Source organism: Pelobates fuscus, chromosome 2 (assembly GCF_036172605.1).
Source record: "Pelobates fuscus isolate aPelFus1 chromosome 2, aPelFus1.pri, whole genome shotgun sequence".
NCBI lineage: Eukaryota > Metazoa > Chordata > Amphibia > Anura > Pelobatidae > Pelobates > Pelobates fuscus.
Genome location: NC_086318.1, coordinates 166,577,762 through 166,594,552, shown reverse-complemented (window position 1 = coordinate 166,594,552; position 16,791 = coordinate 166,577,762). Strand labels below are relative to the sequence as shown.

The following is a 16,791-nucleotide window of genomic DNA, read 5'->3' as shown; positions in this document are numbered from 1 at the left end:
TATGGTAACAATGTAATAGTTAAATCATTGATTGAGGCTATTTGGTTACCAATTTAAAAAAAAAAAAATCAATGAGTAATTTTAATCTATATATGTACTTTAACCCCTTAAGGACACATGACATGTCATGATTCCCTTTTATTCCGGAAGTTTGGTCCTTAAGGGGTTAAGACTTAAAATATATACCATTACTCAATTTAACAGCCCATATTTGTAGCTTTCTTGTAGTAAAAATAGATTAGCAACACTATAACACGCAAATAACTATTGAAACTGTAAAATAGCAACAACAAAAAAGTGTTATAACAAACCTTTTCAGGCACAATATGCATTATATACAAAATGGTAAAAATAAATAATTTAAATAAAAAGACAGGGCAAAAGGGAATCACCCAGGTAACTTTGAATATTGGGCCAACATTGTAAAAACTCTTCAATGTTTTCTAGTTGGCTATTCTGGGCTACAATTGAATGTCCATAGTTTAGTGAAAAAAAACTTGGTATCAGTAGAGTACAACAGTGAGCATGTGCATACTTATACAACAAGTGCCCAACAATTGCTTGGAAATTATGTCAGTGATAAAAATGCCATAGACTAATGGCCAACACTATGTGAAAAATCATACGTTGAAGAATCATACGTTGAAAAATTTCAGAAAAGGTTCACAGTTGCACAGTTATTTTGACTCAGACATAAGCTTGAAATATTGTTTTAAAATTCTATTAAATACCAAAGTATTTAAACGCACTAGGGAGGTGCCTCATTGCAGATTGAAAATAAGGTGCTTTATTGACAATACATTCTGATTAGCTTTAATTATTCACCTGTATCCAAATGCTAGATCAGCACATTTGTGTTACTTTAAGTTTACCAGTAACATATGAATAAATGCCCACCAGCAGTGGAAAAAAAAAAAAGACTAGAACTATTGATTTCGTCACACGTTTAACTGAACTCCATACAATTCTTATACATGCCCTTAAAAATGATATTTGTGAAAACATTAATGCGGAGGAAACCACTTATCCTGCTTAACAACATTAAAAGGATTAAAAATACCAAAGGACATAATAAAGAACAGCTCTAGAAGCCGGAAGTACCACCTAGTGGCATGGTCTGATATAATCACTGGCACTCTATGCTGTGAAATGTACTTTTTATTACTATTTGAGGTCACAAACCTTTTTTTTTTTCTTCTTTTAATAATCCTGATTTCAAGTGAAACAAATAGTGTCAAAATATCTTGCAGGCTCCTATGTACAGTATATTCACATTAAAGAGAAAGGATGAACACTCCAGTCAAGAGCACAAATTATTGCATTAGAGAGTATGGGATTCCTATTAATTGGTTACCGGGAGTTTATAAAGTTCAATACTAACATGTTCGGTTTTTATACTCCGTTATCAGAGAGCCTTTTTTGTGAGCAGACTTTTACTTAATATTTAACAACCCTCCCCCATTTCCTGCTGTTTGCATTGAGTACCTTTTATTTTCCATTCAAACAGCAAGATATTATTCTCACAATGACTATTGCTAACTGTTTAAGAGTTGGGCTTACAGTGAACAGTGCTCTTAATAATGCACAATGAGAATAGATAAGCATCATTACTTTGTTCTACTTTTCAGATTTAAAACCTCACTTAAAGCATCACAAGAAGGCACCACTAGGTTGATTCTTAAGGCCATTATGAATGGGGTTTGACACACAACAGAATGTTAGGGTCTATGTATCAGAGCAGACAGAACCAATGTGACGGATATGTTTCTTAACTGACATTGCATCGCATTTTCATACATATACATTTTGTAGATTTTTCAACCTGCCAAGTATATAAGGGCAAATTGCTGACATTGAATGAAATAGTTTATACATAAGCAGCATCCAAATATTTATAGTTAGGTTGAATATTTATCAATCAAGGGATTTATTAATGCCTATTCATGTTCCTAAAATACCACAGTCAAACTGGATATTTACTGCTTTGATACATAGCCTTAAGGCACAACTGAGTGGTACAAACAGATTTAAAAAAAAAATACAAATATTGATTAAAACACAGACACTCTATACCAGTGATTGCTAATATTGACACCATAAATTGTATCTGGACTACATTTCCAATGATGCCTAGCTATCTTTCAGAGTCTAAACTCTAGCTGAGCATCAAAGGGAAATGTAGTCCAGAAACAATCTATGGTGTCAAGGTTAGCCATCACTGCTCTATACTGCAATTATAAACACATGTACCATATGTGAAATCCTATTAAATGAATCATACCATATTTCACAGCTCCTTTACAATATTTTCATTTCAATATACAATGGTTAAGCTGCCAAAAACCGTTGAAAGTAAAAAAAAAAAAAAAAAAGTATAATTTTCACATAAAACTATATAATTTATCACCAGAATGTGTAAAAAGATTTTTTTTTAAAAAAGTCATAACACATCCCATCACTTAAAAATAAAAGATACATTTCCCCAAGGAAAAGAAAAACAATAGCACATTAGTGTGTTCTACTTATTAAAAACAAGATTGGTAAAATATAAAAATTACACCATTAATTTAAAAATTATGGGTGCATGCATCTGGCTGAAATAAGGCACTTTCTTCCAGGTAGCAGCAACCCAACAGAAGGGAAAGACAAAGTGATGAACATGTTCTGGTTAACACAGAAGGCTGGATGTGGTCCTGAAAGCAGGGGAACATTTCAACAGCAGGGGAAGACACAGGAGGTATGATTTGGTGGTGAAAGTCTAAACAGACGTGGTGACTCTGTCAACGGCATTATTGACCTCGTTTTTATTAGAATCCAGTCCCTTAGCAGCAATCAAATTGGTACGCAGGTTCTCCACAGTCTTTTTCATAGTCTTCAGCTCCCCAGGGTGAGGAGTGGCACGTCTTAGAAGGGTTGCCTAGATAGAAAAAAAAAAAGCAAACAAAAAATCAATTTTCTTGCATACTCCCTTGAATAATCTTTGCAATATCCTGCAGACCCCCTGGGTTAGCTTTTTTTTTTTTTTTTTTAAACAATCCCTCCCTTTTCCTTATGTGATCTATATTTCTTTTCCTTCTCTTTTTGATGCAATTATTCTTCTTTATTGACATGAATTGCCTTTTTCCTCCAAATACAAGCTTTATTGTAAATAAAATAAGGCAATTTCTGACATTTTAAATACAGTTTACACCAACTTGCAAGCAAAGGACAGAATGTTTTGCCAGACCAGAAAGTACAGTGCAAGAAGGGCTGACAGTATACAAAAGCTTGTGTGTGTTGACGAGATAAATATGATGTCTCAGTAGGTTTTCTGGGGTAATCTCACTGCTCTTTTTCTAGCAGAGCCATTAACCTCCTGCAGCATTTAATTTCCTTTGATGTGTTTACTAGTGTTCCCCCCTGTGTTCTATTGACAGAGCAATCCAGTCTCTCTACTCATCCTTGCTAACAAAGCTTCTGAAAAGAATTTAACATTAACTGATTGTGAGGAAGAATAGGAAAACTTTATGCAGGAACCTCCAAAAATTCCATAGCAAGAAGTGTAAAGGTTTATAATAAAATGTATATAAATCAGGGATGGGGGGGAATGTTCTTCTCATCATGAAAATTGCAGGATGCATGAAACAAAATAGAAATGAATACCGTTTCATCCTCCTCTTCTTTCTCATCATCTAAAAATCGTATGGCACTGATTCTATTCATCGCCTTCTCGTTCCAAGTATCGTCTGACATATCGTTAACCAGGCTCTCAAAGGCTCCACATCTTGGCAAATTATCTGTAAAAGATATAATTTAAAATATAATTATAAAAAAAAAAGCATTTAAAGTTAACCAGCAGCACAAATAGTATGCTGTTAAATAATAAAAGTGAGTAAATGTTCTAAAACAGGGCTGCTCAACAGGTAGATACTCAGATGTTGTAGAACTACAACTCCCATGAGGCTTTGTGATTCTAACGGTTTGCAAAGCATCATGGGAGTTGTAGTTCTAAAACATCTGGGGATCGACCTGTTGGGCAGACCTGTTCTATAACATTAACCAGTTCTTAATGGCGGCCCATAGTGCAGGTTTAAGTGCCATCCAATGTTGTTATAGAAGTGGGTAATTCTTTAATAACAGACTACTGGTAAGTTCTTGAGAAGAAAAGCAAGAACCATTTACCCGGTGTGCCATTATTTTATGCAACATACAAACATTACATAAACTCCAATTACCTTGGCCACTAGGCTCAGAAGGCATCTGTGGGAGTAAAACACATGTCAAGACCTTCTCTCCATTTTCTGGATCAACATCTGTCTGGAAGGTGAGCAGAGGCTGAGACTGATTGTCAGACAACCATAAAGCCTTTAGTTTTAGTGCTGTCATTGATAAAGGTAAATGTGTCAACCTATATAAAAAGAAACACATCATATTAAAATTATTCTAAAAAGGCGAACGGATTTCGAGGTTTTCAGTCTCTGCTAAAATGATGGCTTTGGTTGTTCTTAATAGGGAGAAAGTAGGTCCAGGCCTCGGGACTACCTAATGCGAAAATGAAAAAATATTGCAAAATTGCTTACATTTTATCATGTTATATAAATATTACGAGTCGGGGAAAGCATTTCTTGTGAACATTCTTATCACTTTAAAGACTGAGCAAGCATAAAACAAATGACAAACAGGTTGTCCTGCTCAGGTGTATCATTCAAAAGGTTTGCAGAAATATTCTGGAACTATGCCATCATTTATTTATTTCTTTGCTCTTTTTTAAGTATGCAAACACAATAGGTAATAATACATAAAAAAAAAAAAAAAAAAAGGATCACAACCATTGCATACATTGTACCAGCCATATGTCTCATATAATGTACATATATAATGTTATTCCATTCCTCATATGATCTTCTAGGCATTTTGCCACAATGCAGTGCGTGATCTATGCACTGCAGGATGACAGACCTCTAGAACCACTATGGTTCCCATTCGGCAGGAGGTGGATGCAGGTCTCCAGTAAGCAATTCTAAATATTTGAGTAATACAATTTAATTCTAATCTGAAGCTATTCTGGACATACAAATCTTTTGTAAGTGAAAGTTTTACTTTAGTCTTTAAGAGTATGTAACAAAAGATATTGGTGTTCAGACAAGCTATCACCAGAGACGTGCGGGAGAGAAAGGCCACACTGCCCCGGTGACATGGTGGCAGTGGATACCTACTTTCAGATCAGGCACCTGCCTACTGGCACGTTTCATGCTGTTCAGCAGGTGCCTTCTCTGACCTCTCTGATTAAAAATTAAACCATTTTTCATGTTGGCTAGGGCAGCATAAACAGAAACAAAATGTATTTAAATGGCAGATAATGGAGCAGTGAGACTGCAGGGGCAAGATCTATACACTAAAACTGCTCTGTTAAGCTAAAGTGGTTTTGGTTCTCAGAGTATCCCTTTAAAAACAAACAGATGTCTGTGCAGGAAATGTATTAAAATACTGGTTATGCCATACATTGTATGAATATACAGAATGTCACAAAGAAAAGCAGAATTACCGGTTTCCAGCAACATCTAAGACATGAAGTTCAGTAGCTTGTGCAATTTCTGAGGGAATTCTGGTCAATCTATTTTCACGCACACAAAATACATTAAGATTGCAGCATCCACCAATCTACAGACAAAATAAATAAAAAATCTATATAAAGTAAAAATCTTAGTTTCACTCCTGGAATGGTAGAAGTCTACAGATATCGTGAAAAATACAAAAAATATAAAACAAACATTATTGAATAGGAAGAAATACAAATAGAAATGTGTTCATTAGGGTGATGTTTTCTTCCAAATAACGGAGACGCTATCAGTCTCAGTTCTTATGATATCATTGAAACGGTTTTGGTCTGCATCAACATATGCCAATTTGTGCTAGCAGAATTTCTAGGTTTTTTTTAAAATCTGTTCCCCCCTTCAACTTACACATATTTGGCACAAAATGTTATAGCATTGGAATTGTAGGTCACACTACTCAGACACAGATACAGTGGCAGTGAAGACAGCATGTCAGTATCTAAGAGGAAGGTGTCCTGCTTTGAGAAACGTCCCCAAGCAGGGTCAGTCACGTAGGAGGGGCAGGATGCAGGAGGGAACAGAGGCTAGGTGTTAACAGATCAGACATGACAATGCTAAAATATTTATCTTTACGATAAAGGATATTAATTGCATAAAAGAATACTTTAATTTTAGGAATACAAATAACACTAACGCCTTCTCTGACATCAGCCGATGGAGAGACCTAATGCGCAGGCATGGCGCGCGCTGAATGTGCATTAGGCCTTCCCCGTAGGACAGCATTGCCTCAATGCTTTCCTATGGGGTTTTCCTTCACACTGGATGATCTCATGCAGAGCCTGAGGACGCTGAGCATCGTTTCACAAAGTCAAACTTCTCTGGAACTCCAGGAAGTGCCTATGTTTTACATTGCAGAACTACAGAAGACCGGGACAATGCACTCCAGTGGCGTACCTACCACGATCACAGGGGCCCAGCTGTGACCGGCCCCTCACTTCAAGGGTCCCGGTCGCAGCCACGACCCCTGCGACCGTGGGCTGCCTAGATGCCGCCCCCTCCGTGTTCCACCTGTCATAGGGGACCCAAGAGGTGACCCTAAGGACACCTAATGGACCCTGGTGGGCGGCAGAGTTCCTGTCAGACGCGGCGAGGGAGCTGTGTTCTCTCTGCTCTGCTCCCTCGCGCGCAGTTTGCAGGAGCTGGAATATGACTGCATATTCCGACTCCTGGCATCAGTAGAAAGACTGCTAGGGAGAAGAGCAGAGAGAACACAGCCCCCTCGCTGCGTCTAACAGGAACTCTGCTGCCCGCCGCACTGGAGCCCCACTGGACCCCAGGGACAGATCCACGCCAGCTCTCCAGGTAGGTAGGCTGGGTGGACATATAATATTAATACATTTTGTGTGTCTGAATGTGTATGTGTCTAAGTGTGCGTGTGAGTGTATGTGTGTGTCTGTAAGTGTATGTGTACGTGTGTATATGAGTGTATGTGTGTGTGTCTCTACATGTGTCTGTATGTATGTCTGTATATGTGTATGGGTGTGTGCCTGTATCTGCATGTGTATCTGTTTGTCTGCATGTGGGGGGGGGGGGGGGGGTGAAAGATAGATGTATGGGGGGGGGGAGCTCAGGGCAATTTTTGCACCGGGGCACCATGGTTTCTAGTTCTGCCTCTGGTGCACCCAGACCACTTCAATGAGATGACATGGTCTTGGTGCCTAGAGTGCCCCTTTAAGGAGGTGTTTAAATGTAAACCAATCATGCAATCAGCAAAAATGTGGGCTTGTAATACTCTGAAGTACAGAGAATGTTTTATTCTTACAAAGAACACAGAATATTCAGAGTCTTAATCCCTGCACACTATCCCTTTGTATAGTGGTTTATGGACTAAAACATTGTCCATATTATGCAAGCAAATGTATACAAAACGGTAAGATAGAGAGAAGCATAAAAATGACATTTAAAATCAAGGCACCTATGAAAAGTGCTAATTGTGTAAGATTGCTACAGAAAATGATTAACACTAGTATACGTATTTTGTAAAGTATCTGCTGAAATGTTTAACATAAAACATATTGCATCTTCAGTGGTTTGACAGATGTTGCAACGACTGACTGAAAGTGATAAACTCTAATCCAGGGTTAGCCAAAATGTAAATTCACAGTTGTTAAAGACAAAACTACTAAAGCTACTAAAGCTACTAGTCCCCTATTTTGCCAGACGAACAAATTTAGAGTTTATGGATCAAAGTATGGCATGGTTTTTTTTGTTTTGTTTTTTTTATAGTACTTACACCACTTCGGTCTAGTTGTGGAATGTAAGAAATAGAGATGCATCAGCAAACAAATGTTTATGCCACCTTGATCACAAAATCCACACAGTACCATTAGTAAAGTAATGTATTCCATAATCACACTAGATGTAATGTTAAGTGTTTCAATTTTTCAACATACCTCCTTTGGCAATGACATTAATTTATTCCTATCTACGTTCAAATTGTTGAGTTTCTTTAATTTCCCAATGCTTCTTGGTAACACCTGCAAATGAAACAGTTTATACATAAACACATTTGTACTGGCTTCCTGAACGTCTAACAGATAACACTTGAGACATAGGATTTGCTTTTGTCTAACAAATAATTAAAAATGAGCTGAACATTTAAACAGTTTCAGAGAAAACCCAAACTTCATAGATATCATAATTAAAACTTTCTTTCTGCACAGATTACCTTTTTGACAAATCCGACATATCAAAAGCAAAAAACAAAACAAAAAAAAAACCAAAACAAAAATAGTATAACAATTTTAGAAACCATTTATACAGGCTTCCTGATAAATTAAGGCACATGTAAGAAGACTATTGTAAATTCTGTAGCACAAGAACTACGAAAAAAACCAGACTGAAACAGCCTAGCTTCAATATAAAGCAATACTAAAATGAAACTTTGTTACGACTATGCTAAAGCAATGCAGAGAACAATTATTGTTTCACTGCTGCATACCATGGATTACAGGTTTAGGAAGACTAGTTAACATGGTTATATTATGAGCATAAACAAAACAAAATATAAAACAACTTTGTAGTGGAAACGCTGTCCAAGAAGTTCTGTATAAAGCAAATGTGACAGCTCTGATAAATAGGACCAGAGTGGGGATCTGTTTTATGACAATGGATTAGGATTTTCCCTATCCTACAATAAGACGGGCTCAGTTGGCTTGAGTACTGCAAAACCTGCAAGGATTACATTCTTCAATTATATATAGCATCAATGCAACATCAAAAAATAATACAGGCAGAGAGTAGTTTGTTTGTATGTGTACAGACACCAAAACAAACAACAGAAATGAACAAAACATCTAGGTTGTGGGAAAAATCTTAGAGCCACAAAGACACAAAATTCCTTTAACCGATTGTCACATAAAAAAAGAAAATAAAATAAAAAGACAAAATAAAAAAATCAACCCAAAACCCTTTATTTATTTCACCAAAGCATTTAGCACAACCAATTACTACCCAATCACTCAAAAATAAAAAAATGTAATGATGCTGTGATGTTACAATGATTTCGGTCTGTGTTAATAACTCTGATTTTAAGTAAAAGCATAACCAGGACAGATGGAGCATTAACAAATTAACAGCGTTAAAGATCAAATGTAGTAGACTACCGTATATATATCTGACAACCATGTCATGTTTACTTTAATCATTGTGAGTAACGTGCAGCATATGTGATAAAGCAGGAGAAGTGGTAATAGACAGTAGAAAACTCATTAGTTCTCCCTAGTATCTGGTATCATCAAATAGACATTCTAACCAGTTTGGGTCACTGACCTCAACCAGGGGCAAAGGGGATTTCAGGTGATGGAAGGCTGCAGTTTGCAGATATCTATTCTAAACACATCATCTTATTCTGGAAGGTGGTCTGCTAGATTGTTTCATCAACATCTCCCTACATATGAATACTCAAGGCCGGACTAGCCCCCCAGGATACCAGGAAACATGTTGATGGGCCACAACACCTTGGCTGAGCATCACTCTGTCAGCTTCCTTCCGAGTCCAAGAGAAATAGAGAGGGGGCCGACTGCATCTGGGTCCATTAACATTACAGCTAGTGGCCGCATCTAGGCTGATTGTGCCGCAGGGTGGCACTGGCCCAGGAGGACTGAGGCAGAACAGTACTATACTGTTCTCTCTCTCTCTCGATCATGCTCCCTACGTGTGCCCATAATTTTCTAGCATAGCCACAGCATAGACTAGTCCAGGGCTGCAAAACAGGTAGATCCCAAGATGTTGTAGAACTACAACTCCCACTATGCTTTGCATGCCTTTAGAATGCTGTGCCCATTCACAAGAAAGGTAGTAGGGAGGAGTCGGGCAACTAAAGGCCAGTAAGCCTTACTTCAGTAGTGGGGAAGGTAATGGAAACCATGTTAAAGGATAGGATTGTTGAACATCTAAAATCACATGGATTTCAAGATCAGAGACAATATGGGTTTACTGCAGGGAGATCATGCCAAACTAATCTTATTTATTTTTTTGATTGGGTAACGAAAATAATAGATCAGGGTGGTGCAGTAGACATTGCTTACCTAGATTTCAGCAAGACTTTTGACACTGTTGCACATAGAAGGCTTATCAATCAACTGCAATCTTTACATTTGGATTCCAATATTGTTGAATGGGTAATGCAGTAGCTGAGTGACAGACAACAGAGGGTTGTAGTCAATGGAGCAGGGCTGGATTAACATAGGGGCTGATGGACCTGCAGCTCCAGGCCCAGGCCCATTAAAAAAATTATATTATAATTTTTTTTTTTTTTTTACACACACTACTCTTAGGTTTGCCACCTGACTGGTATTTTAAGGCACAGCTGATATTTGAGGCTGCCTGGCCGTGCCAGTATTGCTGTAATACCGGCAATACAAACACAAATATTTTTCTCAGAATAAAAGGAGATTACTCTGCAATACCAGTCCCCAAGTCTCCCAGGGTCTCTCAGTGTCCCCATGTCTCTCAGTGTCCCCTAGTATCCTAGTGACATGGGACACACAGACATAGGGACACTGGGTGACATGGGGACACTGACACTGATACATAGGGACACTGATGCCAGGCTGGCCCCTTTTGGCAGTTCTGGTCACGTGATTTGCCTCTGTGGCCCACCCTTTTACCCCGCCTATTGACTTCCTGCTTCACTGGACACTGCGGTTAGGGGTTATGGATTTACTTGAAAGATGAAAGCATAAATAAGAGAGATTAGCATAAAATATGTGTTTTCTTGTAGCTGCATCCTTTGAGTTTCCATCTCCATCAGATACATGATGCTTGAGAGGTATGACTGTTTTAGTGTTTTTGGTCGATAAATTCTATTGGAAGTATTAATGTATTCTATTGGACGTATTAATGTAGGTGCTGCACACTGTGCAGCACTTCTAGAGGCCGTGTGAGTGACTGTTACTAGAGGTGTTAACAGATAGCAATGTAAACCCTGTCTTTAGTCTAAAAAGTCAGTGTTTACATTTAAAAGCATGCAGGGGCAGTTTATAGACTTCAGAACAACTACATTAAGCTGTAGTGGTTCTTGGGACTACAGTTTCCCTTTAAGAAATGTATTTTTGATGTTGAAAAATCTAGCTCCTATCTGTTTTTTAGCTGGCTCCTAGATTTGAAGCAAATTTGTCAAGCCCTGTAGTAGGCATATAGTCATACTAAGGACGATAACCCTAAATATATATTTATTTTATATATTTTTTTTTTATAGTAGCGCTGTTTATTTCTTCCACTCTACATTTAAGAGGAAAAAGTGGAGGTTTTACGCAAAATGTTCTTTGTTAGGACGCATTACACACCAATTCAGACTATCCTCATCATACAACTTCTTTCTACCAATAACCACTTAAAATCTCATCTTCCGAAATACAGTCTATTTCTTACTATCAATTTCACAGTCAAATTGTAATCAGTTTCAGCTCATCGGCACTAGCTGTACCAAACCCATAACATTATCCTTCAGCAATAATGGGAATAGCACACTGCTGACCTATTATTTATCTGTGCCCTCAAAGGACACTATGAGTCGAACATAGCTGTTAGCAACCACTAGATTTCTGTCAGAGCAAATTACAGCAAAATCACAAATGCATGTAAACCAATTTGCTGAGTGTGCACACACAAGCGACTGCCATAAAGACCAACACCAGATCTGGCAGCATTCTAAATTAAACAAGCGTCTTTACCATTTGTATGTACTCACCAAAAGCTGGTTTTCAGTAAGGACTAGTTCAGTAAGGCTTTCACATTCTCCAATACTCTCTGTCAGCTGCACTAGTCGATTCTGATCAACTTTAAGTATAGAGAGCTTTTTTAACTTTCCTGTAAGTGACAAATGCATGTATTGTAGTTATTAACAATCCTACTCTTATCAATAAAGAACAACAAAATAGAGAACAAATGGCAATTTTTTTTATACAGTAAAATAGCATATACAGGACAATATTTGTATGTGTGTTTGTATATTGTGTGGTTGTATTATATATATATTCAATACATTGTTAAACACAAACATACATACATACATGTATGAATTCCTGCATTCGCTGCTAGTGATAGTAAATTAAAAATAGTAAGTATAACCCCCAATAAAACACAAGTATAAAGAGATCCCCTAGCTAGCAATTAGTAAGGTTAAAGAGGGTGTTCTGGTATAAGCTTAAACCTGAAAAAATAAAAACCTTAAAACAGATTTTCATTTATGCTAAAATTCACCGGGAAATCATTAAAGGGACACTTCAGGCACTTCAAGTACTCTTGCTGAAAAAGCTTTGTGTGTGTGTGAAGAGTGTGTCCTTTTCCATTGTACAAAAAGTGCAGATTTCAATAGATATTAGTACTTTCATAAATTAGCTTTGTTACACCCACCCTGGCTATCAGATAACCAATCCTGTTACTTCCTGGTTTGGTTAGCTCAGTGGAGCTAAACTCCAGAGGTGGCAATTGCACAGAGCACCTGTCTTGCAAAAACTTTAGATTGAGCTGCACTTGGAAATATGTGATTGAACAACCACAGAACGTCTGGCCGGGGTTAGAATAGAAAGGCTTGCAAAGGCTGCAGATAAGAGAACTGCAGGTTTTCCAAGCGGTTTTAAAATATACCTGCAATGTAAATATGCATAATTAAATTCATGCATGTTTTCATTTTGGTTATATCTACTAAACAGTGATTTTGGGAGTATTTGGGCAGTGGAGTGCCCCTTTAAGTAGTGCACGTGGAATCTTTACTCAAAATTATCTTTTAAAAAAAAAAACCATTAGTATAAAGAATGAGCTGACTTACTCTTTGCAGAACACATCAGCATTCATAGTATCTAGAAATTGGGTTTCGTTCTTTTTTAAAAATTGCGTACTCCTTATTGAATCTATGTATTTGGTATATCTAGAAATTGGCAAATTGTGTAACTAAAAGGAAGCAGTTATGTATATGAAATCTGTTGGTGAAATTACTGGAGCATCTTCTTACTTATTTTCACTTGATACAAAGTATCACTATGGTACAGGAAAAAGAGCTATCACAACATTAAAGTGACAGTTTAGCCACCATGACTACTTCATCTAAATTATATTGTTAAGGTGTCAGAAGGCACTCGGGCCTTGAAGGTACTCAAGGTACCCTCAATGTTTAAACCATTCTAGAATGGTTTAACCCAAAGGCCTAACTAGAAACCACTGGGCCTTGGTGAGAAAATTGCTGGCTCCACACATGTCGCATTCTCCCCCGCCTCCCTTGTGTTTCATTCTTGCCCCTCAGTGAGTCATTTCCACCCCCCAAAGCCCCTCCGTGTATCTCATTCCCCCCCCCCCCCAAAGCCGTTTCGTGGGTCTCATTCCCTCCCTCAAAAGCCCCTCCATGTGTCTCATCCCCTACTCCCCCCCCCAGCCAATCCATGCGTCTCATTCCTCCTCCCCCTCCCCCAGCCCCTTCATGCATCCCATTCCCTCCCCCTAGACCCTTTTTCCTGTTCTATAACTGGTACTTTACCTAGGCACAGGACACAGATTTTGTCTATAATGACAGCAGATTGCTACAACTACTAACAAACTAATTTTCATACACTCTCTTTTGCCCACTTTTTTTAAATCTATTCTTATATTTTAAACTAAAAAAAAATATGCAAATTTTGAGTTAGCTTTAGTCACATTCTTCTGAGAAAAATGCCATTAGTCATATTTTAATTATTGAATTGTTTTAGTCAACTAACAATTATAAGATTTTAGTCAACTATATCTACAGTAGGCTTAGTTGACTAAAACCCAATGGGTTTAGTTAAAGTGTCTCATTATTTAAGCATTCATCTGGAATTTCCAAACTCATTATTTACTCCTGGAGGAGTAAACTTCTATTAACCAGTTATTTATGGTATCAAGGTTTGAATATGCAATACAGACACAGAGTTAACGGTTGTGACATAACATGTCTTTATTAATTATCCTAAAATTTAAAATTTGCATGGATTTGAATAAACACATGGGAGATATATATATATATATATATATATATATATATATATATATATATATAAAACCTGTACACAATGGGAATGCAAACATTATTTATATGTGAATTCTACTTTGCTTAGAGGAATATACCGTTCTTGTATTTGTGAGTAGAGATGTCCCGAATAGTTCACTGGCGAACAGTTCCTGGTGAACATAGCTTGTTCGCGTTCGCCACAGCGGGCGAACATTTGCGATGTTCGGTCCGCCCCCTATTCGTCATCATTGAGTAAACTTTGACCCTGTACCTCACAGTCAGCAGACACATTCCAGCCAATCAGCAGCACACCCTCCCTCCCAGACCCTCCCAACTCCTGGACAGCATCCATCGGAAGCTGCATTCTTAGTGAGAGGAGGGACAGTGTAGCTGCTGCTGATTTAATAGGAAAAATCAATAGCTAGGCTAGTGTATTAAGTGTCCACTACAGTCCTGAATGACTCATCTGATCTCTGCTGTAAGGACAGAACCCCAAAAAGCCCTTTTTAGGGCTAGAACATCAGTCTGCTTTTTTTTTTTTTTCCTGTGCTATCTAATTGCAGTTGCCTGCCAGCGTGTGTGTCAGGCTCACAGCGTATACTGTGCCCACTTGCCCAGTGCCACCACTCATATCTGGTGTCACAATAGCTTGTATTTATAAAAAAATTAAAACAATTTTGACTGTGAAATAATAGCAGTCAGTTTCCTTCACACATGTGCGTTTCAGGGCCTGCCAGGGCACAGTGTCACACCAGTGCAACTCATATCTGGTGTAACAGTAGTGTACATTAAAAAAAAATAAAAAAAAAAATACAATTTTGACTGTATTTTTGATTGAATAGCAGTTAGTTGTCTGCAAGCGTGTGTGTGTCAGGCCTACAGCGTCTACTCTGCAAACTTCTGCCAGTGCACAGTACCACTCATATCTGTTGTCACAGTAGCTTGCACGCATAGTACCACTAATCGAAGAAAAAAAAATGACAGGCAGAGGCAAGCCACCCCGCAGGGGCCGTCGTGGTCGTGGTGCTGTGATTAACTTTGGCCCTAGAATAATGCCCAGTGTTCAGAGGCCACTTACCCTCGAAAAGTTCTGAGGACATAGTTGACTGGCTAACACAGGACACCCAATCTTCAACAGCTTCCGCTCGGAACCTTGACGCACCATCCTCCTCCAGCTTAGCTTCAGGCACCTCTCAAGTTACCACTCGCCCGCCTGCCACCACCACCAACACTAGCACCACAGCCGCTTCACTTGATCTGTCAGAGGAATTAATTACAACTCAGTTGGAAGAAATGAGTGATGCGCAGCCATTATTGCCAGAGGATGTAGATAACAGGGATATGTCTCAGTCAGGCAGCATTACACACATGGACGTACGGTGTGATGATGATGATGTTGTTCTCGCTGCTGCTTCCTTTGCCGAGTTGTCAGATACAAGTGAAGCGGTTGAGGATGACGATGCATCCGTGGATGTCACGTGGGTGCCCGCTAGAAGAGAAGAAGAACAGGGGGACAGATCAGATGGGGAGACAGAGGAGGAGGAGACGAGTTGGAAGCAGGGGGAGGTCATCGCAAGGAGCTAGTGGCACAGTCAGACAGCATGCATCGGCAGCCAGGGTCAGCCAGACAGCACGCCAATCAACACATGCTGTTGCCACCACCAGAATGCCGTCATTGCAGAGCTCAGCAGTGTGGCATTTTTTTTGTGTGTCTGCCTCTGACAACAGCGATGCCATTTGCAACCTGTACCAAAAGAAATTGAGTCGTGGGAAGTCCAACACCCACCTAGGTACAACTGCTTTGCGAAGGCACATGATCGCACATCACAAACGCCTATGGGATCAACACATGAGTACAAGCAGCACACAAACTCAAAGCCGCCATCCTCCTCCTGGTCCAGCATCTTCAGCCACGTCAACCACTGTCTCTCGCCTTGAGCAGTTACTGCTCATCTGCCCACAGTCAGGTGTCTGTCAAGGACATGTTTGAGCGTAAGAAGCCAATGTCACAAAGTCACCCCCTTGCCCGGCATCTGACAGCTGGCTTGTCTGAACTCTTAGCCCGCCAGCTTTTACCATACAAGCTGGTGGAGTCTGAGGCGTTCAAAAAATTTGTAGCTATTGGGACACCGCAGTGGAAGGTACCCGGCCGAAATTTCTTTGCACAAAAGGCAATCCCCCCAACCTGTACTCGATTGTGCAAAAGGAAGTAATGGCATGTCTGGCACACAGTGTTGGGGCAAGGGTCCATCTGACCACTGATACCTGGTCTGCAAAGCATGGTCAGGCCAGGTATATCACCTACACTGTGCATTGGGTAAACCTGCTGACGGCTGCCAAGCATGGAATGCGTGGCTCTGAAGAAGAGTTGGTGACACCGCCACAACTTGCAGGCAGGCCTGCTGCCACCTCCTCTACTCCTCCTACTCCATCCTCTTCCATAACCTCCTCGGCTGAGTCCTCTTCTGCTGCTGCGTCTTGCTCCACATCAACGGCACCCCCCGAGCTCCCCAGGTACTATTCACCATCCCGGATACGGCAGTGTCACGCCGTCTTGGGGTTGACTTGCCTGAAAGCAGAGAGTCACACCGGACCACCACTCTTGTCCGCCCTGAACACACAGGTGGATCAGTGGCTGACTCCGCACCAACTGGAGATCGGCAAAGTGGTTTGTGACAACTGAACAAATTTGTTGGCGGCATTGAATTTGGGCAAGTTGACACATGTGCC

The 16,791-nt window shown here is 39.4% G+C and overlaps 1 protein-coding gene across 1 annotated transcript in view; it reads right to left on the bottom strand.

Moving 5' to 3' along the window:
* Nucleotides 1-1,079: 1,079 nt before the first annotated feature.
* LRRC1 (leucine rich repeat containing 1) overlaps nucleotides 1,080-16,791 on the bottom strand; it is a 102,175-nt gene continuing 86,463 nt past the window's right edge. The window contains exons 9-14 of the mRNA XM_063442932.1: nucleotides 11,788-11,906; nucleotides 7,988-8,071; nucleotides 5,525-5,640; nucleotides 4,215-4,387; nucleotides 3,643-3,776; nucleotides 1,080-2,917 (exon numbers count right to left, since the gene is read on the bottom strand). Of these exons, the coding sequence (XP_063299002.1) occupies nucleotides 2,759-2,917; nucleotides 3,643-3,776; nucleotides 4,215-4,387; nucleotides 5,525-5,640; nucleotides 7,988-8,071; nucleotides 11,788-11,906 (785 nt within the window). The 3' untranslated portion in view covers nucleotides 1,080-2,758. The remainder of the gene's footprint in view (nucleotides 2,918-3,642; nucleotides 3,777-4,214; nucleotides 4,388-5,524; nucleotides 5,641-7,987; nucleotides 8,072-11,787; nucleotides 11,907-16,791) is intronic.